Here is a 24,906-nt window from a genome sequence, read left to right as displayed (position 1 = left end):
TTTGGAGATATTACACTCAATTCCTTCATCCAAATCATTGATGTATATTGTAAATAGCTGGAGTCCCAGCACTGAACCCGGCGGCACTCCACTCGGCAGTGTCTGCCATTCTGAAAAGGACCCGTTTATCCCGACTCTCTGCTTCCTGTCTGCCAACCAGTTCTCTATCTACGTCAGTACATTACCCCCAATACCATGTGCTTTAATTTTGCATACCAATCTCTTGCATGGGACCTTGTCAAAAACATTTTGAAAGTCCAAATATACCACATCTGTTGGTTCTCCCTTGTCCACTCTACTATTTACATCCTCAAAAAATTCTAGAAGACTTGTCAAGCATGATTTCCCTTTCATAAATCCATGCTGACTTGGACCGATCCTGTCACTGCTTTCCAAATGCGTTGCTATTTCATCTTGAATAATTGATTCCAGGCCCTGGGATTTATCAGCCATCAATCCCATCAATTTCCCTAACACAATTTCCTGACTAATAAGGATTTCCTTCAGTTCCTCCTTCTCGCTAGACCCTCGGTCCCCGAGTATTTCCAGAAGGTTATTTGTGTCTTCCTTTGTAAAGTCAGAATCAAAGTATTTGTTCAACTGGTCTGCCATTTCTTTGTTCCCCATTATAAATTCAACTGATTCTGACTGCAAGGGATCTACATTTGTCTTCACTAATCTTTTTCTCTTCACATATTTATAGAAGCTTTTGCAGTCAGTTTTTATGCTCCCAGCAAGCTTCCTCTCATACTCCATTTTCTCCCTACTAATTACATAAGAACATAAGAATTAGGAACAGGAGTAGGCCATCTAGCCCCTCGAGCCTGCTCCGCCATTCAACAAGATCATGGCTGATCTGGCTGTGGACTCAGCTCCACTTACCTGCCCGCTCCCCATAACCCTTAATTTCCTTATTGGTTAAAAATCTATCTATCTGTGATTTGAATACATTCAATGAGCTAGCCTCAACTGCTTCCTTGGGCAGAGAATTACACAGATTCACAACCCTCTGGGAGAAGAAATTCCTTCTCAACTCGGTTTTTAATTGGCTCCCCCGTATTTTGAGACTGTGAGCCCTAGTTCTAGTCTCCCCTACCAGTGGAAACAACCTCTCTGCCTCTATCTTATCTATCCCTTTCATTATTTTAAAGGTTTCTATAAGATCACCCCTCATCCTTCTGAACTCCAATGAGTAAAGACCCAGTCTACTCAATCTATCATCATAAGGTAACCCCCTCATCTCCGGAATCAGCCTAGTGAATCGTCTCTGTACCCCCTCCAAAGCTAGTATATCCTTCCTTAAGTAAGGTGACCAAAACTGCACGCAGTACTCCAGGTGCGGCCTCACCAATACCCTGTACAGTTGTAGCAGGACCTCCTTGCTTTTGTACGCCATCCCTCTCGCAATGAAGGCCAACATTCCGTTCGCCTTCCTGATTACCTGCTGCACCTGTAAACTAACTTTTTGGGATTCATGCACAAGGACCCCCAGGTCCCTCTGCACCACAGTATGTTGTAATTTCTCCCCATTCAAATAATATTCCCTTTTACAGTTTTTTTTCCCCAAGGTGGATGACCTCACATTTTCCGACATTGTATTCCATCTGCCAAACCTTAGCCCATTCGCTTAACCTATCTAAATCTCTTTGCAGCCTCTCTGTGTTCTCTACACAACCCGCTTTCCCACTAATCTTTGTGTCATCTGCAAATTTTGTTACACTACACTCTGTCCCCTCTTCCAGGTCATCTATGTATATTGTAAACAGTTGTGACCGCTCCCTGTGGCACACCACTAACCACCGATTGCCAACCTGAAAAGGACCCATTTATCCCGACTCTCTGCTTTCTGTTAGTTAGCCAATTCTCTACCCATGCTAATACATTTCCTCTGACTCCACGTACCTTTATCTTCTGCAGTAACCTTTTGTGTGGCACCTTATCGAATGCCTTTTGGAAATCCAAATACACCACATCCATCGGTACACCTCTATCCACCATGCTCGTTATATCCTCAAAGAATTCCAGTAAATTAGTTAAACATGATTTCCCCTTCATGAATCCATGTTGCGTCTACTTGATTGCACTATTCCTATCTAGATGTCCCGCTATTTCTTCCTTAATGATACCTCGGTATGGGTTGGACATAATTTTTAAATAGCAATGCTTGTGGATACTATATTAATGTGATACAGTTAAGATTACAACGTGTAATGTGCCCTTTTTTTTAGAAAACTTACATCTTGACTGAACAAGCCAATCCAAAGAGGAAAACCATCCGACTTCACCAAGCTCTTCAGGAACACATGCTGAGATTCATTATAGACACTGACAAGTTGATATCCATCCTTTTTGCATTGTTGCAGTGCGTCATACCAATTCACCTTCTTCTGAATTAAGAAGTAAGTGTGATTTCCATGTTGCACCTTTTCAGTTGGAGGGTGAAAATCACTTGGATTTGGGTCTTAAAAAAAAAATCACAAAAGATTATTAACATTAAACCGTGAGTCTTTACTCATCATTGCATTATTGAGGGGGGGAAAAAAACTTCATATGACTGGGGCAGGAATTATAAAGAACATTTTAAAGAGAGATCTAGAAATGTTAGATGTCTTGTCATTTATCATGTTCAAACACTAAGACAGTGTTATAAAATATCTAGACAAAGTCAGGTTAGATGCCTGGAAATGTTTATTTTCCATATTATTATTAGGTTCTGCAATAAGCCACCCGAGGATGTGGTAAATATGAGCACATTATATCCTTTTCAGAAGGAAACAGACAAGTTCCTGAGTGAGGAGCACATTAAGAGTATTTTGGCAGGGCTTGGATTAGATAGGTCACAGCCACTGTCTTCTGGAACTTGTTTAATTGCCGAAAACAGTTGGGTAGGAATTGCACCAAGTTGTTCCCGAATTTGTCCACAGTTTTCCCTCCCTTTTCTAAACTTCTATCCCAGGAATTAAGGGGCATTATAATCCCATAAATTCTGTGTTCCCACTGATCAGTGGCAACCAGTGCCCTGATCCCATGCCTAGTGGAAGAGCAGGAATTAGCTTAGAGGAAGCTCGGAGCCTCTTGACTTTGGATTGGTCTTTAATCAAGATATTTTTTGCTTTTAGGTTCTTGGTTTCATTTGAGAGTCAAGACTGTTTACTATATGGGGGATTTCCCATAAATGAAGAGAAGGCTGCAAATTGAGTTCTCCATGGGGAAACTCCTCCATCATTCACTTGTTGAAAGAGGAAGAGGAGGTAGAACAGCAGGAAACCCGTAAAACCAAACTCGTAAAGCAGCAATACAAGAGATTTGGACCCTCCCATTGATGTCCAGCCACCCTAGGTGTATAGGCTCAGAGGGATAGAAATTGTACAGTGCCCAAAAGTGGGCACAATACCAGCAGCAACAGGGTGCCAGAACTAAGAAACCCGATAACCATCCTAATATCAACAGCACAATGAAACACAGAATAGAATAGCAGCTCAGCAAGGCTATGCTAAGTTACCCCTACTTTATAGTGGCATGCAAGTAGTATAAACGGAGCATAAAATGACAAGAGACATTGATAGATTATGTGAGTGGGCAAAACTGCGGCAGATGAATTAAGTGAGTGGGCGAAAATGCAATAAATAGATTTCAAAGCAGCTAAGTGCGAAGTCATCCAATTTGGAGCAAAAATGGATATATCTGAGTATTACTTAAATGATAAAAAGCTAGGAACAGTGGAGGTCCAAAGAGATTTAGGGGTCCATGTACACTGATCACTAAAATGTAATAGTCTGGTACAAAAAATAATCAAAAAGGCTAATGGAATATTAGCCTTAAGAACCAGAGGGCTAGAATATAAAAGGGAGGAAGGTTTGCTAGACCTATACAAAACCCTAGTTAGATCACATCTGGAGTAATGTGTACAGTTCTGGGCACCACACCTTCGAGAGGATATATTGGCAGTGGAAGGAGTGCAGAGCAGATTCACCAGAATTTACCAGGGCTCCAAGGGTTAGATTATAAGGAGAGATTACATAAACTAGGCTTGTATTCCTTGGAATGTAGAAGGTTAAGGGGTGATTTGTTTGAGATTTGTACAATTTTGAAAGAATTGATAGGGTAGATACAGATATTTTTTTTCCACTGGTGGTGGAGTCTAGGACAAGTGGACATAATCTTAAAATCAGAGTCAGAGCATTCAGGAGAGAAGTTGGGAAATACTTCTTCACACAAAGGAGGTAGAAGTGTGGAACTCTCCCTCACGAATAACATTAGATGCTATCTCACTCAATACATTTTAAATCAGAGCGATAGATTTTTGAGACAAGTTTATAAAAGGAAATGGAGCCAATATAGGTAAATGGAGTTAAGATACAGATCAGCCAAGCGTAAAAATAAAACGGGGAAGGTGGCTCAATCATGGCTAACAAGGGAAATTAGGGATAGTGTTAAATCCAAGGAAGAGGCATATAAATTGGCCAGAAAAAGCAGCAACCCTGAGGACTGGGAGAAATTTAGAATTCAGCAGTGGAGGACAAAGGGTTTAAATAGGAGGGGGAAAAGAGAGTATGAGAGTAAGCTTGCAGGGAACATAAAAACTGACTGCAAAAGCTTCTATAGATATGTGAAGAGAAAAAGATTAGTGAAGACAAATGTAGGTCCCTTGCAGTCAGAATCAGGTGAATTTATAATGGGGAACAAAGAAATGGCAGACCAACTTTGGTTCTGTCTTCACTAAGACACAAATAACCTTCTGGAAATACTAGGGGACTGAGGGTTTAGCGAGAAGGAGGAACTAAAGGAAATCCTTATTAGTCAGGAAATTGTGTTCGGGAAATTGATGGGATTGATGGCCGATAAATCCTCAGGGCCTGATAGTCTGCATCCCAGAGTATTAAGGAAGTTTCCCTTGAAATAGTGGATGCATTTGTGGTCATTTTCCAACATTCTATCGACTCTGGATCAATTCCTATGGATTGGAGGGCAGCTAATGTAACCCCACTTTTTAAAAAAGGAGGGAGAGAAAACAGGGAATTATAGACTGGTTAGCCTGACATCGGTGGTGGAGAAAATGTTGGAATCAATTATTAAAGATGTAATAGCAGTGCAGTTGGAAAGCAGTGACAGGATCGGTCCAAGTCAGCATGGATTCATGAAAGGGAAATCATGCTTGACAAATCTGCTAGAATTTTTTGAGGATGTAACTAGTAGAGTGGACAAGGGAGAACCAGTGGATGTGGTGTATTTGGACTTTCAAAAGGCTTTTGACAAGGTCCCACACAAGAGATTAGTGTGCAAAATTAAAGCACATGGTATTGGGGGTAATGTATTGACGTGGATAGAGAACTGGTTGGCAGTCAGGAAGCAAAGAGTAGGAATAAACGGGTCCTTTCAGTGACTAGTGGGGTACTGCAAGGTTCAGTTCTGGGACCCCAGCTATTTACAATATACATTATTGATTTAGACGAAGGAATTGAATGTAATATCTCCAAGTTTGCAGATCACACTATGCTGGGTGGCAGTGTGAGCTGTGAGGAGGATGCTAAGAGGCTGCAGGGTGACTTGGACAGGTTAGGTGAGTGGGCAAATGCATGGCAGATGCAGTATAATTTAGATAAATGTAAGGTTATCCACTTTGGTGGCAAAAACAGGAAGGCGGATATTATCGAATGGTGACAGATTAGGAAAAGGGGAGGTGCATCGAGACCTGGGTGTCATGGTACATCAGTCACCGAAAGTTGGCATGCAGGTACAGCAGGCGGTGAAGGCGGCAAATGGCATTTTGGCCTTCGTAGCAAGAGGATTTGAGTATAGGAGCAGGGAGGTCTTGCTGCACTTGTACAGAGCCTTGATGAGGCCATGCCTTGAATATTGTGTACAGTTTTGGTCTCCTCATCTGAGGAAGGACATTCTTGCTATTGAGGAAGTGCAGCGAAGGTTCACCAGACTGATTCCCAGGATGGCAGGACTGACATATAAAGAAAGACTGGATTGACTAGGCTTATATTCACTGAAATTTAGAAGAATGAGAGGGGATCTCATAGAAACATATAAAATTCTGACGGGATTGGACAGGTTAGATGCAGGAAGAATGTTCCCGAGGTTGGGGAAGTCCAGAACCAGGGGTCACAGTCTAAGGATAAGGGGCAAGCCATTTAGGACTGAGATGAGGAGAAACTTCTTCACTCAGAGAATTGTGAAACTGTGGAATTTTCTACCACAGAAAGTTGTTGAGGCCAGTTCGTTCGATATATTCAAAAGGGAGTTAGATGTGGCCCTTACGGCTAAAGGGATCAAGGTGCATGGAGAGAAAGCAGGAATGGGGTACTAAAGTTGCATGATCAGCCATGATCACATTGAATGGTGGTGCAGGCTTAAATGCCGAATGGCCTACTCCTGCACCAATTTTCTATGTTTCTATGATCTCGTTGAATGGCGGAATAGGCTCAAGAGGCTGAATGGCCTTCTCTGTTAGATCTGCGAATCCTAGGGTTAAATGACAGAATTTAGGGCTTATGACGTCATCCTGACCTATATCCATAATTTGCATGGCTGCACCTTAGCTAAGGCAGGCTCATTTTGCACCTCCTTGCAGCAGAATTTAGGGCGTAACTTAAGTGGACCATAAAATTGGCATATCCAAGTCTTAAATTCTGACTTTTCCCAGATAATGCCGCTAGGCTTACGCCTTACCAAACCATTGGAATTTTAGATCTGTAGCTTTAAGGCTTCACACATCTACACTTGAGTACTACATCATGTTTTATATATTATATAATGTTCCTATCCTTATAAAACAGTGCATTCTTTGCTTTACTGCATCAGTGTCACAAAAGATTTGCAAATAGAGTTTTAATTAGCCTTTTAAAAAATAAATTGTTGCTGCTGTACAATCACAGCCAGCAAAGGGTTTTAAAAGTTTTTTGGCATCTGAAAAAGTAAATTAACAACACTTTATCATCACTAGGATTAGCTATGGTCAACAGAGATTGTTAAATTAGTCTCTTACCTTTATCAATTTTACAAACAAAAATACTTTGCAATATCAATTGTGTCTTCCACAAAGGATGGTTAGTTAGATACCAAAAGCCATCCGTATCAAGGGCAGCCGCTAGAAACTGTTCCTCTGTGTTCTCAAATTTGGGCCTCCCAGAGTGCCAGTTTGAATAATGCACGTAAGAACCATCGTACCACATCACACGATTTTCTAAAACAGAAAAAAACCTGATTTAACACGGTTTCTAGAATTATATAAACAAATTCTGTATTTTAGTTCAATGTATTATGAAAAAAAAATCAATGCTGTAGTACTATTTGAAGGGCTTTCATGTAAAAAAACCCAACTTTTTATTATTGTAACACAGGAGAATGCTTCCTTTCAACCCCTATAATGTGTGAGAACTTATAAATGTTTAATTTCAATTAATCAGTCACTTGGCTGATTGCAGAAAATATTTACCAGAGGGAAATGGGAGACAGTATTTCAGCATTAAGCCTGCTGTTCTCCATCATTGCCCCATAATTACAGTCTCCTGAAGTGCAAGTCGAAGCTAAAGATGATAACAGGTAAAAAGTTTCCTTTCCTGGAAAGATGCAGCTAAAATGCTTAAATTGTTGGCTGCAATTCTGCACCCCAATGTTCTGGCTCAGTGATTGGCAGGAATGCCATGACAAAAAAAGTAAGGTCAGCAACATGAGTAAATCTAATTTTAAATTCCATCCTTAGGTGATTTTATCAAACTTTTAGTACTTTAGAACAAACTGCACATTAGCTTGACACTATTAAGGTGGTCTTCCACCCAAGCTATGTTATTAACAAATGGCAACTATTTGGACTTATTCCAACTGCACATCAGATACAGTTTCAAATTAATTTTGTGATCATAATTTGTCAAGATTCTGGATCAGTTTATTACACGTTAAAGATTTATTTGAGAATGGCAAAGATAAACCAGTTACAATCCATAAGGGAAGAAAAGCTGACAATATTATGGGCCCAAGTTTCCGCCTCTGTGATAATGGCGCACCTCCATAAGGCGCGCGGACTTTCTGGAATAAAAAGGGCGCCGAAAACGTACCTTGTGATTCTCCGAGCTCCTCAGGACGTCTTCGGCCTCGGCGTGGCGCAGCACAAGGGGTCGGGGGCGGAGCCAGGTCCCAGCGCTGAAAACAGTGCCGTGACCTCTGCACATGCGCGCTAGAGTGTGCGTGCATGTGCAGCAGCTCCTCTCAGCCCGAATCTCTGCGACGCTGCGTGGGAGGGGCACAAAGCACGCCACCCCTAGCCCTGGCCGAATGGTTCAGCTCCCCCCCCACTCCCTCCGACCCGTTCAGCTCCCTCCCTCCCTCCAGTTGAGCCTCCCTCCCTCCCTCCCGTTCAGCTCTTCCCCCTCCTCCTCCTCCACCCCCTCCCTCCTCCTCCCCCCCTCCCCCATCCTCCCCCTCCACCCTGCTGTCAGAAATACAGAGAGACACTGACAGAGACAGAGAGAGAGACACTGGGGTGGCCCCGTCCCAGCACACTGTTGGAGGGCTCCGGTGCTGCAGTAGGTGAGTAGAAACTTAATTTTTTATTTCTTGATTGATTTTTTATTATTTTTAATTTTAAAATTTTTTTTGATTGATTTATTGGTTGATTTATTGATTTATTTATCATTTATTATTGATGATGGCTCTTTATTTGTAAAAGTTAAGTGTTTAATGTTTGTAAACTTCCCTCTCCCCGTCCCCCATCTCTTGTTCCCTACGCCTGATTTATAAGTGTAGGCAAGATTTTTCTGAGCGTACAAAAATCTACACTTACTCCATTCTAAGTTAGTTTGGAATAAGCATTCACTGCCTAAACTTGCAAAACAGGCGTAAGTGGCTGGTAACGCCCCCTTAAAAAAAAAACTGTTCTAAACCGAAACTATTCGAACTCACTAGAATTGGAGCAAACTAAATGCCGGTAATTGCAATTTCTAAGATATTCCATTCTAAACTAAATGCTCCAAAAAAAGGAGCAACTCGAGCGGAAACTTGAGCCCAAAGTATCTGAGGATATGTTGAGGAACAAATTATATATAATGAATCCAGTCACCAAGAAAGGAATTCTGACCATATAAAACAGAGTAAGGCATTGTACATTACTTACGGTTATATCTAACACTTAACCACACCCATTTGAATAGATAATTGTGAACTTTAAGTTGTTCTGTGACAAATGTGTTCTCTTCTTCACTTCTAATAGTCAAAATATTGGAGTGCGGATCTGTTTGGCAAAAGATATTTGTACAAGTTTTAACTTACACCTGATTAAAATGCTTCCATGCTAAAGTTGAATAAATGATTTAAAAAAAGTTAAAACGAGGGATTAACGAAACAGCTGGTAACATTATTATTTTTTGCAACTCAGCAACTGTACATATTATAAGTAAATAGATTTTAAAGCATATTACATAAAAAAGGACACTGTAAGATGCCGAACTACTTCAAACATGTATGTAGATTTTACTAGCTACAACATCTGATAAAGTAAGCAACAGAATTATAACCGACAACAGACAAGCAGAATAATTCTTACCTAAATTCTTGCACATGCTTTGGACAATACTCTCTTTGAAAACCATAGGCTTTTCAGCATTAATTAGAAAGGAGTAACAATTATTTCTGAATGGTATCCATAATGCTCCTTGAATCTTATGAGGGCACCTCACGGTTTCAACATCTGACTTTTCGGGTGCTAATTCTTCTGCCAAATTAAAGTATACATTTTAAATATGCAATCTACTAATTTCATATACACAAGAAGCAGAGCAAAATAGCTCATTATTTACTCGAACAATATTATTACTCCAAAGCACTGAATTCAAAATCCTTATCGTGGTTTACAAATCTCTGTGGTCTCCAAACCCAAGCCTCTGAATTAGAGCTCCTCCACATCTCAGACTTCAATGGAACTTCCTCCTTAAAACCTTCGGCTTTACTACTTCTCTCTACATCCTCAAAAGAATTCTCAAAATCTTTTTGACCACGCTTTGTCATCTCTCTTAACTCTGTTGTTGCTCAATATCCACTTCTCCACCGCGATGTATCTTGAAACAGTTTACTATGTTAAAAGCTTTAAATAGATGCATGTTGTTGCTGGTCCCAAGAAAGAAAAAGAACCTCCATTCATATAGTGCGTTTCACATCCTCAGGAAGTCCCAAAGTGCTTTACAACCAGTGAAGTACTAATGAAATGTTACGGTTGTAAAGTAGGGACATGCGGCAGCCAATTTTTGCATAGCAAGATCCCATAAACAGCATAGAAATAAATGATCAGATAATCTGTTTCAATTATGTTGGTTGAGGGAAAAATGTTGGCTAGAAATGAGACCACCACCACTCTTCTTTAAATAATGCTATGGGATCGCTTACATCCACCAGAGAGGATAGACTGGGCCTTAAGGTTAACGTCACATCTGAAGGATTGGACTTCTGGCAGTCCAGCACTTCCTCAAGTGTAAGTATAGAAAATATTTTGAGTCAGCTAGGATACTTACTTTGTTGAATATGGCAAACAGCTCCTTCTAAAACTGAATCACAGTTCACGGTTTTCCAGAACCCATCAACATCCATGTACACACAATTATCAGTCGGTGCAGAAGAATCTGTGCTCCAGTGACTATATACTGTATGTCTTCCATCTGACCAGCGAAAGTGTAGTCCATCCTGATATTGAAAACAAAACATTACACAATACAAACTAAGATATGCACACTCACATCGGTTTACAGATGCACAAGGAGACATCTACAGAGATCAGGAAAGTGGCCTATGCACACAATTCACATTTAAGCAGTAGCATAGTGGTTGTTTTCCTCAATTCTGGAAATGCAAATCAATAATTGGACTTCACGATTTACTAAACCATAGGGAATAAATTAACAAATCCTAGGCCTTCAGCAGAGAGCCTGAATTCAAGAGAATGTGGGTTGGAAAAATGGCACAACAGCACTGTCATCATCATCATAGGCAGTCCCTCGGAATCAAGGAAGACTTGCTTCCACTCCTAAAGTGAGTCCTTTGGTGGCTGAACAGTCCAATGCGAGAGCCACAGACCCTGTCATAGGTGGGACAGACATTCGTCGGGGGAGGCGGTGGGGGACCTCATTTGCCGCATGCTCCTTCCGCTGCCTGCGCCTGACCTCTTCACGCCCGCGGCATTGAGTTTCGAAGAGCTCAACAGCCTCCCTGATGCACTTTCTCCACTTGGGGCGGTCTTCGGCCAGGGACTCCCATGTGTCAGTGGGGATGTCGAATTTTACCAGGGAGGCTTTGAGAGTGTCCTTGTAACGTTTCTGCTGCCCACCTTTGGCTCGTTTGCCATGAAGGAGCTCCACATGGAGCAGCACTGTAGCCAGAGATCCAAACACTATCCTTTGATGACAGCTCGCCAAGAGGATTACAGGAGATGTGGAAATGTTGAGGTTCATGTGTGCTTCAGTTTCATCACAATCTCGCCAAGAAGCTTGCCTTGTAGCTACCTTCCCAAACAGCCTACCTGAGCTTGGGAATTCATCATGTGCAGGGGCAACCTATGTAATATTTGTCTGTGGCATTGTCAAACTACTATTGTTTTGAACCATAAAGCTATCCAAAATCATGATTTTGTTATAGTTTCATGATATAGTTTCATTAACTATATTCTACTGAACGTATGCTTAGAAGAACATTACTTTGGGCATTCAGTGTGGGCATCATGCACTCCTAGATACACAGTAAAATTCCTTTTATTCTACCCCAACTCCAAACCCCAAAAAATGCATCTTACTAAGCCAGTGAAATTTCCATTTTCCATCTCTAACCTGGCTAATTGAGTTTTCCAGTTTAGGGGGCAATATCCATCCTTGCTAACTTTCATATGAACTTACCACCATGTGGAAAATGCGAGAGAGAATGTCAAGATCTGTTTAAAATAACTTTAAATGTTTTAGGTTAGTTGATTAAAAAACAAGCCAATTATTTCAGGCTGTGAGAATAGATTCAATTAACTTCAATTATATTGCACATTCCATATAACATCTAATACACTCAACTAGCATCATAAATTACACTTGGATCATGCCTTCATTTATGCTAACAGATAAAAGCCAATACAAGAGTGTTTTTGTTAATGTATTTCAGAATGTGCTAAATGAAAGGATTGTGAATACCATATGTGGAGGCATCATATAGACTATGTTTCACCCACACTGGATGCACTACAATATATATAACAACTACTTTTTACATTTACTTTAATAACCCTATTAATGTCTTAAAGTGATTAACATAAGAACATAACACAAGAACATAAGAAATAGGAGCAGGAATAGGCCATACGGCCCCTTGAGCTTGCTCTGCTATTCAATAAGATCATGGCTGATCTGATTATGGCCCGTTCCCCATAACCCCTTATTGGTTAAGAAACTGTCCATCTCTGTCTTAAATTTATTCAATGACCCAGCTTCCACAGCTCTCTGAGGCAGTGAATTCCACAGATTTCCTCAGAGAAGAAATTCCTCCTCATCTCAGTTTTAAATGGACGGCCGCTTATTCTAAGATTATGCCCCCTAGTTCTAGTCTCCCCCATCAGTGAAAACATCCTCTCTGCATCCACCTCGTCAAGCCTCCTCATAATCTTATATATTTCGATAAGATCTTCTCATTCTTCTGAATTCCAATGAGTAGAGGCCCAACCTTCTCAACCTTTCCTCATAAATCAACCCCCTCATCTCCGGAATCAACCTAGTGAACCTTCTCTGAACTGCCTCCAAAGCAAGTATATCCTTTCGTAAATACGGAAACTAAAACTGTACGCAGTATTCCAGGTGTGGCCTCATCAATACCATGTATAACTGTAGCAAGACTTCACTGCTTTTATACTCCATCCCCTTTGCAATAAAGGTCAAGATTCCATTGGTCTTCCTGATCACTTGCTGTACCTGCATACTAACCTTTTGTGTTTCATGCACAAGGACCACCAGGTCCCGTTGTACTGCAGCAGTTTGCAAATTTTCTCCTTTTAAATAATTGCTCTTTGATTTTTTTCTGCCAAAGTGCATAACCTCATAGTTTCCAACATTATACTCCATCTGCCAAATTTCTGCCCACTCACTTAGCCTGTCTATGTTCTTTTGCAGGTTTTTTGTGTCCTCCTCACACATTGCTTTTCCTCCCATCTTCGTATCGTCAGCAAACTTAGCTACGTTACACTCGGTCCCTTCATCCAAGTCGTTAATATAGATTGGAGGCCTTCGGCCGTCTGAGGAAAAGAATGTTCGAAGACCAGGCCCTCAAATTTGCCACCAAGCTCATGGGCTACAGGGCTGTAGTCATACCTGCCCTCCTGTATGGCTCAGAGACATGGACCATGTACAGTAGACACATCAAGTCGCAAGAGAAATACCACCAATGATGTCTCCGCAAGATCCTGCGAATCCACTGGGAGGACTGATGCACCAACGTCAGTGTTCTCGATCAGGCCAACATCCCCAGCATTGAAGCACTGACCACACTTGATCAGCTCCGCTGGGCAGGCCACATCATTCGCATGCTTGACACGAGACTCCCAAAGCAAGCGCTCTACTCGGAACTCCTTCATGGCAAATGAGCCAAAGGTGGGCAGAGGAAACGTTTCAAAGACCCTCAAAGCCTCCCTGATAAAATGCAACATCTCCTGGGAGTCCCTGGCCAAAGACCACCCTAAGTGAGGGAAGTGCATCCAGGAGGGAGCTGAGCACCTCGAGTCTCATCGCCGAGAGCGTGCAGAAATCAAGCGCAGGCAGCGGAAAGAGCGTGCGGCAAACCAGTTCCACCCACCGTTTCCCTCAACGACTGTTTGTCCCACCTGTGACAGGGACTGTGGTTCTCATATTGGAATGTTCAGTCTCCCAAGAACTCATTTTTAGAGTGGAAGCAAGTCTTCCTCGATTCCGAGGGACTGCCGATGATGATGATGATAATAATACAGATTGTAAATAGTTCGGGTCCCAGCACTGATCCCTGCGGCACCCCACTAGTTACTGATTGTCAGCCCGAGAATGAACCATTTATCCCGAATCTCTGCTTTTTGTTAGATAGCCAATCTTCTATCCATGCCAATATATTACCCCCAACCCCGTGAACTTTTATCTTGTGCAGTAACCTTTTACGTGTCACCTTGTTAAATGCCTTCTGGAAATCCAAATACACCACATCCACTGGTTCCCCTTTATCCACCCTGTTAGTTACATCCTCAAAGAATTCCAGAAAATGTGTCAAACATGACTTCCCCTTCATAAATCCATGCTGACTCTGCCTGACTGAATTATGCTTTTCCAAATGTCCTGCTAAAAGTCAGCTTCAAGCTGAATGTAACTACCTAAAGTGGTGCTGCTTGCAAACCGAGCATGTATATATGGGAGCATCATGGTGAAGGATATTTTGCAAAGATACATACAGGTCTGATGTCAAAGCAAGTCCCCCCTCCCCACAATTATATACATTTGTAGAAAACACTAACCAATATTATCATAATGACAGCTGCCAAAAGGCATGAAGACATTTTACTTTTTTGTTGGAACTTTAGTTTTGCGATGTAGTGCTTCATATTTGCATTAATCATCATATCAATAGTGAGTCACAATATCTGCTGATATCACAGCTACGTATACAAATTTATTTCTCTATTAGGTTGATTTTGCTCTTTATTTGTTTTAAGTCCGATGACCTTTATCAATTCAACAAGAAATAGATTGCAATGATTATGCTCTTCTCTAGCTCCATTAAAAACCAGGTCCCCCTGTAAAACACCTTCCTTATTCCCATAGAAAAAATTAGTAGAAATTATATAAGAACATACATCTTGGCTGTAGAGTCCAATCCACACCGGATAATCTAGAGTGTTGACAGTAACTGTGAGGAAAGCCTGGTGGTAGGGTTCAGTGATGCTAACCAATTCATGACCATTCTTCTGGCACTCAGTTAGTGCTTCTTCCCAAGTTAGGTTCTTCTTAATTATTACATAGGTATGATTTAGAAAATTCAAGGTGCCATCTAAAGGCGGAGTGGCCGTATCGTTGATAGAATGTTCTAAAGAAGATATATGGAAAAAATTGCTGGTAACTGCTCAGATCAATAGTTAGTACATAAGTTACTAAATTGCTCAAGGTAATAAGTTAACAATATTGGTAGTGGAGCCTACAACATGGTTTAAGCTTTCAGAAATCACATTGAAAAGTATGATTTGATGTGCTGATGAAAGAAACTCCAACATGTTGAAGATGCAATTTATTTCAACAATGATTTATCCCAATTAGAGGCTTTATTCATCCATATTAGAGTTTCAAAGTATATTCATCATATTTAAGGTGCAACATACACATTTGTGTCACACTTTTTAAAAAAAAGTACAAAAAAGAGAAAAGATAACCAATCTGTACAAAAACTTCCCCAACAAAACAGCCTTCTAACAGACCTTAGGAATCACACTTTTAAAACATCCAAGAGATTTTCTGTTGGTTCTTCTGACTTTTAATTGAATTAAAAATCTGATCAAGAATAATTAGCCTGTAATTGACTGCAGATAGACAGAACAATTGGTCCTTAAAAGGTCACATCACATAATCAACAGCAGCACTTTGAGCAGAATATATTTCATGATCTAGAACTACAGAAGCCAACTGTAGAGAAAGAGGCCATTTGGCCTATAGTGTCAATGCTAACTCTTTTCTAGAATACAATATGAATCCCGATTACAATTTCCCACATTACAACAGTGACTACACTTCAATAACTACTTAATTGGCTGTAAAGTGCTTTGAGACGTCCAGTGGTTATGAAAGCTGCTATATAAATACAAGTCTTTCTTTCTTTCCAATGCATTATTCTCTCCCCCATAGCTCTGCATCTTCCTCTGCCTCAAATGCTCATGTGCTCTTCCCTTTCTAGCATTTCCACTTTCTTGTTTACTTCTTTCCTTCCTTCTCAGGTCTGGAATCTGACTATTTGAAGACAGAGACAATAGGGTAACTTTAAAATATGCTGCCTGGGTGGTAACCTGGAATAGTGGATCATCCACCCATTGTAGGTTCAAAGGGGCTGGCACGGAGGAGTGAGGACATGAAGGGATTTAGACACGAGGATGGGAATTTTAATTTGAGGCAGTGAGTGGGTGGAGGGTAGAGGGGCTGTGGTGATGGATGAGCAGGACTTGGCACAGGATCGAATACAGGCAACAGAGTTTTGGATGATCTGAAGTTGAGAGAGGGTGGAAGATGGTGCGCATTGGAATAGTCACGTCTGGAGGTTACAAAGGTATGACCAAAGGTTTCAGTGGCAGAAAAGCTGAGGTAGGGGCAGAGGCAGGCGATGTTAGGTGGTCTTTGTGATGGAGAGAATATGGGGATGCACACTCAGTTTGGGATCCAATACGACACCAAAATTACAAACAGTCTGGCTCAGCCTGAAATAGTGGCCGAGGAGGGGGATAATATCAGTGGTGTCTGTAGTGGGGATTGATGAATATGAATCCAATCTTCCCAATGTTTAGATGGAGGAAATTGCAGCTCATACAATTTACATTTTGTAATATTTACAGTTCCAGTAAGCTAGAACTCGAAATTTAAGCAAGTTTATGACCAATTATTGCTTGCACTTTGAGCTTTGAATGTAAATGTGCCAACTGAGACTAGCTGGAAGGAAACCAATTCCAATTCTCCCTGCAAACACATTATACAAACTAGTGGGAGACACTGGAAAATAAAATGTGTGATCTTTTTGCATGAAATGGAGAGCATGTTGTTGAAAAATAATATACTCTTCTATTAGATTTGATTCTATTATATATAATAGAGGTTGGAACTAGATCAGAAATAAAAGTTTATAAAAAGATTTTAAATATTACCTCGATGTTTCTGGCACACAGCAACAAACTGCAAATCATCACAAGCTGCAAAATCCCATTTTCCAATAAATGGTGTGCCTGGGCCATTTAGTAGAAGAGCACATTGTTTTTCTAAATTAAAGAACTAAAAACAAAACACATTAAAAGAATATAACGTTTCATAATTAGGAAAAGATGCAATATCCGATCTTCTGTTGTAAAGTAATTCAATTGTTTGAACTCTTCAGCAGGATATCTTTTTGCAACAGCCCAATATTTATTAAACTAGCCTTATACCAAATACTGCATAAAAAGAAAAAAAACCTCCAAATGCTAGAAATCTGATATAAAAACAGAAAGTGTTGGTTAAGGCTCCACATCTGAAACATTACAGTGCCTTTTCCAGCATGTTCCTTTTTATTTAATACAAAAATAAAATATTGCAGATGCTGGAATCTGAAATAAAAACAGAAAATGCTGGAAATCTCAGCAGGTCAGGCAGCATTTGTGGAGAGAGAAACAGAGTAATGTTTCTGGTCTGTGACCCTTCATCAGAACCCTTTTTATTTAGGTTCAGTGTATGCAATTTTTGCAAATCACCATCGAGTACCAGGTCAGATAACAAGTCAGCATCTTGTGCATCCGTTGCAATTATCTAGCTGCCACAAATGAAGTACACAAAATAACAGATATTTGTTGCAGACAAGGGATGTTCTTATTTTCTCTAAACCCTGAAGCACCACTGGATATCACAAGTAAGTATGGATTGCACATGTTTGATATCGACTTACTGACATGAGTCCAATGGACTGAAGATTCACTTTCATACCATTAGGTAGGTATGGTATGCACATGGCACACAACAGTAGTCCATTATTATGGGTGGGACTCAGTGGCGATTATAACATATTGGGGAGAAATTAAGTAGCTCTCTACTATTGCATACCAAATCTGTGGTGTTGCATGTGCAGATTCAGCATAAATATTGTAAGTTGCCAAATAGTGGCAAAACTTACTTTATTGCCAATCACAAACTAGAAAAAGTAGCATGTTTTACAGCATGTTCTCTGGGGAAAAGTTTGTATCTGTAATAACAGTTAGAGGTTTATCTGTTAGGTACTTGCTCTGCTTTAAAGATTAGTTTGTTATAGGAGCAACATCTTTGTACGGCATGCTACCAAGCAAGTCAGGAGAATCCCAGATTTGAACCTTGCCTGCACTGAGTTAGCAGATTTCAGCTGGAGTGAACTTGGAGCACTGGAATTAGTTTCACTGTCCCCAGGCTAGGACGAGAAGATAGATATCAGTTCCGATTCTTGAGTGATCCAGCAACCTCTGCTATAAATGTCCGTGTGTTTCTTGGGTGATGATAGGATTTGTCCCATTTGATGGTCCCTATAGTTGGACAACCAACCGGCAATCACTGTTCAAATTCACCCATGATCTGCCACCTGGGTCAGGTACGGAGAGTGGAGTACTGAAAAACATGATCATTCCTCAACTGACGTCCACACATGCTTTCTTCCAGTAGTGGGAGGCCTGGAGAACTTTCCCCTCTCAAGCCTGGGATGCTGAGGTCAAGTGTAGCATCCCAACTCTTCTCTGGGCTGTCCTCACAAAAGATTTGTTTTATTAGTTCCCAGAGAACATGCTGTAAACCATGGCCCGTTATATACTGTTGGGATTAAGACTAATGCATTGCATGGGATTAGGGCTAATGGGATTGGGTGTAATATACTAGCGTGGACTGAGGATTGGTTAATAGACAGAAAACAGAGTAGGAATAAATGGGTCATTTTCGGGATGTCAAGTGGAGTGCTGCAAGGATCAGTGATTGAGCCTCAGCTATTTACAATCTATATCAATGACTTAGTTGAGGGGACCAAGCATAATGTATCTAAGTTTGCTGATGATACAAAGCTAAGTGGGCAAATAAGTTGTGAGGAGGACGTAAAGAGGCTGCAAAGAGATACAGACCTGTGAAGTGATTGGGCAAAAAAGTGGAGTATAAATATGGGAGTGTAAAATTATTTACTTTTGTAGGAAAAATGGAAAAGCAGATTATTTCCTAAAAGGTGAGAGACTAGTAAATATTGGGATTCAGAGGGATTTGGAGGTCCTTGTACATGAATCACAGAAAGTTAACATGAGGAGAGTTCAAGTAAAATAGGCCTATACTCTCTGGAGTTTAGAAGAATGAGAGGTGATCTCATTGAAACGTTTCTTAGAGGGCTTGACAGGGTACATGCTGAGAGGCAGTAGAGTCTAGAACTAGGGGTAAAAGTCTCAGGATAAGGGGTCAGCCATTTAGAACTGAGATGAAGAGAAATGTCTTCACTCAGAGGGTTGTGAATCTTTGGAGTTCTCTACCTCAGAGGGTTGTGGATGCTCAGTTGATGAGTATATTCAAGACTAAGATCAATAGATTTTGGGGTACTAAGGGATATGGGGATAGGGTGGGAAAGTGGAGTTGATGTAGAAGTTCAGCCATGATCTTACTGAATGGCAGAGCAGGCTCGAGGGGCCTGTTCCTGCTCCTATTTGTTATGTTCTTATGATTCTGTAGAAGGATATTTGTCAAAAAGGCTTCTGAGGGAAAAGATCAGTTAACTTAGAACAACTCAAGAGATGAAATCTGGTACCTTTTAGGCCCAGCTACCCAAAGAGAATAGAATATTGGAGGAAAAGGCACATCTTCACTCTCATCTTATAAAAGAATTGGCAAAGGTCTGCAATGCAATCCAAATGTGCTCATGGCTAGACACAAAAGTAAAAACATTTTAACTCCACAGAATTTAAAAACTATACAAACATTTAACTTACATCAATATCTAGTATATCCAGTTGCATCACAAATGATGGCTGCCAATTTGTGTAATCAACTGGTCTTCCTGTTACCCATTTATTGTTTCCAATTCGATTTGCGGCCTGCATACCAAGCCAAATCTTGTGTGGCAGCAAAAATAAATGAGATACAATAAAATCTGTTGAATAGAAAGATGCAAATAAATTTAAGTCGTCAACTCCAATAAATACGAAAACAAAGACAGCAAGGGTGGTTGGCAGTTTCTTCCCTCCTCTACTGTCTCACCCATCTCTCACAATAATGGGGTCGATTTTCACCTGGAGTGGTGTTGAGGCAATAGCCAGGCCTTATTTGCATGGCATTTGGTAGCATGCCCAGGTTTTGGAATTGCCGATCGGCAGCCCGCCCAACTGGGAGGTAGTATTGATGCCCAACACCAGCAAGGGTCAATGCACCTCTCAGAGACATTTTGAGACTCCCTGTCAAGAGTGCTGCCTGCTCACAGAGATCGATTTATCAGCAATTATTATTATAAGTACATAAGAAATAGGAGCAGGAGTAGGCCATACAGCCTCTCGAGCCTGCTCCACCATTTAATATGATCATGGCTGATCTGGCCATGGACTCCGGTCCACTTGCCTGCCCGCTTTCCATAACTCCTTATTCCCTTCTCGTTTCAATGGTCCCGAAAACTGAAAGTTCTTTTTTTTTAATGATTTTGCGGCATTAGCTTTTCGTTCAGTAGCCCAGAGAAGAGCAAATTCTGTGGTTTCTCCATTTGCTAGCATCATATGCAGAAAGACTCAAGCTCTTGGATTCAGTAATGCCGTAGTGGAGGCACTGCTGCAGAAGGTGCGGGAGTGGAGCAGGTCCTCTTCCCAAAAGATGGCACAAGGGTACCAAAACAAACACAGCAGCAGGGCTAGGAGGAGATAGCTGAGGTGGGGAGTGCCCGCAGCATTATCCTGGGTTCAGTGCAGAAAGAGATTCAATGAACCGACCAGGAAGCAAGTATAAATGCAGATCTTGCTGTCTCCATTTATAGGAGTCACACCTTTACAAAGCAGTTTTTTGGAACCCCACTACACCATGCATTATTCACTACTGCTCCTCCCGGCTCCACATTCAGGTACATAAATTTTAAACACTTACCTTGTTGGTTGCGGCCTGCAGCAATCTCTTTAAGGACCGCTGGTTAGGCTGTATGTAGACCTGGCTTTCCTGAATGCAGTCCTCAGGGAAACTCAATCTTGCAGAGAGGGCGTCAAACAAGCATTCAGCCCCTTATTTGAATATGCAAAGGTCCCAATACCAGTTTCAGACGTAGGTCCTGGATGCCTATTTCTTTTGCCTACTCCCAAGATGGCAGGTGGCGGACTTCTGGCTCATAATGAATGCATGCCTGCCATATTGGAAACTTAAGCACCCGTTTACCGTCCCAAAAAGCCATACTTCCAAAACAAATATTTTCCTTGTTATTTAAAAAAAAAACATTGCAATTCTACTGAAACAAACAATTATAAAATGGGACATTTTTGGATTTGGATCTTATTTTACACTGTGATTCCACTAACAACATACCTTGCTCCACAGAATTGGCGATAGTTGGCAAGTTCCCACCTATGCTCTCACAGTAACGTTCTCCAGCTTCCCATGAAAGGTATCGTGGTTTTATAAAGTTATAGCACTAAAACAGATGAAATACGGCTCATATCAATGCATTTTCTATTAATTGTGTTATACATACCACTGGTTCCCATTTAGATTTATTTAGAAGTGGATAATATGGTTCAACGTTGTTTATGCTTTGGTAAAGAACTTATTTCACAAAGAAACACCAGTTTTGTAATCATGTTCTTTGTACTCCTAGCATCAGGACCTTTGAAATAAATCAAATTATAAATATCCATCTGTGAGCAATCTGATTAAAGTAATGTGTATTTCATTAATGATACCACTTAGAAGGACAAGGGCAACAGGCACATGGGAGCACTATCACCTGCAAGGTCCCCTCCAAGTTAAACACTATCCTGACTTGGAAATATATCGCTGTTCCTTCATTGTCACTGGGTCAAAATCCTGGAACTCCCTCCCTAAAAGCACTGTGGGAGTATCTTCACCACAAGGATTGCAGCGGTTCAAGAAGGCAGCTCACTACCACCTTTTCAAGGGCTATTAGGGATGGGCAATAAATGCTGGCCTTGCCAGCAATGCCCACATCCCAGGAACAAATAAAAAAAAATGATAATGTCGAGCAGATACAAAAAGAAATTTAGCAGGATAATAAAATGTTTTTCAATTGTGAAAAAAACATTGTTTTCCTGTCAAGAGGGCAATACGAGAGAGATTTTTAGGCCTCCCGCCATGTGGAAATGGGCAGTGGATTCCTGAAAATGGTAGCGTATGACTTAACGGTCCATTCCCACCAACGGCGTGACTGATGTGATCTTCCGAAAGGCTGCCACTGGACGGCTGGAGCGCCCACCTGAGCCAGGTGGCAGGCCCTTTTAATACGTTCATTCAAATGTTGGAAGCAGTGCAGGGAACAGCCACAGGATGATCTCTGTTCATTAAGATCTGCAATATAGAAACATAGAAAATAGGTGCAGGAGTAGGCCAGTCGGCCCTTCGATCCTACGCCACCATTCAATATGATTATGGCTGATCATGCAACTTCAGTACCCCATTCCTGTTTTCTCTCCATACCCCTTGATCCCTTTAGCCGTAAGGGTCATATCTAACTTCCTTTTGATTATATCCAACGATCTGGCCTCAACAACTTCCACAGATTCACAATTCTCTGAGTGAAGAGGTTTCTCCTCATCTCGGTCCTAAATGGCTTACCCCTTATCCTTAGACTGGTTCTGGACTTCCCCAATATCGGGAACATATCCCAGGAATCAGTCTGGTGAACCTTCGCTGCACTCCCTCAATAGCAAGAATGTCTTTCCTCAGATTAAGAGACCAAAACTGTACACAATATTCAAGGTGTGGCCTCACCAAGGCCCTGTACAACTGCAGTAAGACCTCCCTGCTCCTATACTCAATTCCTCTCGCTATGAAGGCCAACATGCCATTTGCCTTCTTCACCGCCTGCTGTACCTGCATGCCAACTTTCAGTGACTGATGTACCATGACACCCAGGTCTCGTTGCACCTCCCCTTTTCCTAATCTGTCACCATTCAGATAATAATCCGCCTCCCTGTTTTTGCCACCAAAGTGGATAACCTCACATTTATCTACATTATACTGCATCTGCCATGCATTTGCCCACTCACCTAACCTGTCCAAGTCACCCTGCAGCCTCATAGCATCCTCTTCACAGCTCACACTGCCACCCAGCTAAGTGTCATCTGCAAACTTGGAGATTACATTCAATTCCTTCGTCCAAATCATTAATGTATATTGTAAATAGCTGGGGTCCCAGCACTGAACCTTGCGGTACCCCACTCGTCACTGCCTGCCATTCTGAAAAGGACCCATTTATTCCTACTCTTTGCTTCCTGTCTGCCAACCAGTCCTCTATCCACGTCAATACATTACCCCCAATACCATGTGCTTTAATTTTGCACACTAATCTCTTGTGTGGGACCTTGTCAAAAGCTTTTTGAAAGTCCAAATACACCACATCCACTGGCTCTCCCTTGTCCACTCTACTAGTTATTTCCTCAAAAAATTCTAGCAGATTTGTCAAGCATGATTTCCCTTTCATAAATCCATGCTGACTTAGACCGATCCTGTCACTGCTTTTTAAATGCGCTGCTATTACATCTTTAACAATTGATTCCAACATTTTCCCCACCACCGATGTCAGGCTAACCAGTCTATAATTCCCTGTTTTCTCTCCCTCCTTTTTTAAAAAGTGGGGTTACATTAGCTGCCCTCCAATCCATAGGAACTGATCCAGAGTCTATAGAATGTTGGAAAATGGCAGGACTGAGATATGAAAAAAGACTGGATCGACTAGGCTTATATTCACTGGAATTTAGAAGAATGAGAGTGGATCTCATAGAAACATAAAATTCTGATGGGATTGGACAGAAGTATGTTCCCGATGTTGGGGAAGTCCAGAACCAGGGGTCACAGTCTAAGGATAAGGAGTAAGCCATTTAGGACCGAGATAAGGAGAAACTTCTTCACTCAGAATTGTGAACCTGTGGAATTCTTTACCACAGAAAGTTGTTGAGGCCAGTTCATTAGATATATTGAAAAGGGAGTTAGATGTGGCCCTTACGGCTAAAGGGATCAAGGGGTATGGAGAGAAAGCAGGAATGGGGTACTGAAGATGCATGATCAGCCATGATCATATTGAATGGTGGTGCAGGCTCGAAGGGCCGAATGTCCCACTCCTGCATCTATTTTCTATGTTTTTATGTTTCTATCACAAATCCTTACAAATATTTCCAAAGCTTATGTAGCTATTGTGCTTTTAAATAAAGTGACAAATAGAAAAACACTTTTTTTACTCTTACATTATCTCCAAAGGGGATCCAAGCATCATTACACGGGGTACCTGATACATTGGTTTCAGGAGACCATGGCTCCAGTGATGATATATTTAACTTTTGACAAATGAAGGGTTGCTGCCTGAAGCAGTCCACGTGTTCATGATATTCTGTGGAGAAAAAAATCAAATATGTTAAAGCAGTCGGATGTTTAACTTTGCAACAGTGAAAACTCTCACCAGGTTTAGAACCCCCAACCTGTCAGTTAACATTCCACTATTTAAGCGCAGCTCTTTTATATAGATGCTGCAGTCATCAACATTAATCAGGAATTTCATCCCTCTTTCACACATCACATTATTCAATTTTGTGGGTCACAATTTCAGCACATCCCAGTGCAGTGTTCCTCACTAACATTATGAAAATTTGCAACATAACACATCCAATGTTCCCTCTTATTTCTTTTTCAGTGCGAGGGCCCTTTAACTCGCAGGACAGTCCATTAAAATTTTTGCGCATGTGCGGTTTCTCCCAATACAAAAGCTAGTGAGCGGCCTGCGCGGGACCTCAAGACTGCTGTGCGGCTGCGCAGCTTGACGGGGACATTGAACATGGCATGCTCCACAAAAATCCATCGGTAAACTGATTTACTTAGGGGCCGAAATTGGTGAAGGGCAAAGGCAGCCCAAAGGACCGCTGAGGTACCTGACGGTACTCTGGGCGGGGTTTTTGGCAAAAGGGTCTCTGAAAGGGCGGCCGGCGGCAAAAGAGGGACTTACGCCGTCAATTTGGTCGGCAGTAGG

At 41.3% G+C, this 24,906-nt stretch overlaps 1 protein-coding gene across 2 annotated transcripts in view; it reads right to left on the bottom strand.

Annotated features, from left to right (window-relative positions):
* Positions 1-24,906, bottom strand: part of ly75 (lymphocyte antigen 75) — a 160,178-nt gene that overhangs the window by 20,377 nt on the left and 114,895 nt on the right. The window contains exons 21-30 of one of the 2 annotated variants that reach the window (XM_070875562.1): positions 24,131-24,273; positions 21,240-21,345; positions 19,676-19,836; positions 16,874-16,997; positions 14,831-15,060; positions 10,509-10,677; positions 9,548-9,715; positions 9,119-9,235; positions 6,995-7,192; positions 2,238-2,461 (exon numbers count right to left, since the gene is read on the bottom strand). In XM_070875562.1, coding sequence (XP_070731663.1) covers positions 2,238-2,461; positions 6,995-7,192; positions 9,119-9,235; positions 9,548-9,715; positions 10,509-10,677; positions 14,831-15,060; positions 16,874-16,997; positions 19,676-19,836; positions 21,240-21,345; positions 24,131-24,273 — 1,640 coding nt within the window. The remainder of the gene's footprint in view (positions 1-2,237; positions 2,462-6,994; positions 7,193-9,118; positions 9,236-9,547; positions 9,716-10,508; positions 10,678-14,830; positions 15,061-16,873; positions 16,998-19,675; positions 19,837-21,239; positions 21,346-24,130; positions 24,274-24,906) is intronic. The other variant, XM_070875563.1, reaches the window with a different exon arrangement.

Source organism: Pristiophorus japonicus, chromosome 3 (genome assembly GCF_044704955.1).
Source record: "Pristiophorus japonicus isolate sPriJap1 chromosome 3, sPriJap1.hap1, whole genome shotgun sequence".
NCBI lineage: Eukaryota > Metazoa > Chordata > Chondrichthyes > Pristiophoridae > Pristiophorus > Pristiophorus japonicus.
Note: the sequence above shows the minus strand (reverse complement) of the source record. Positions and strands in the feature narration are given on the sequence as shown.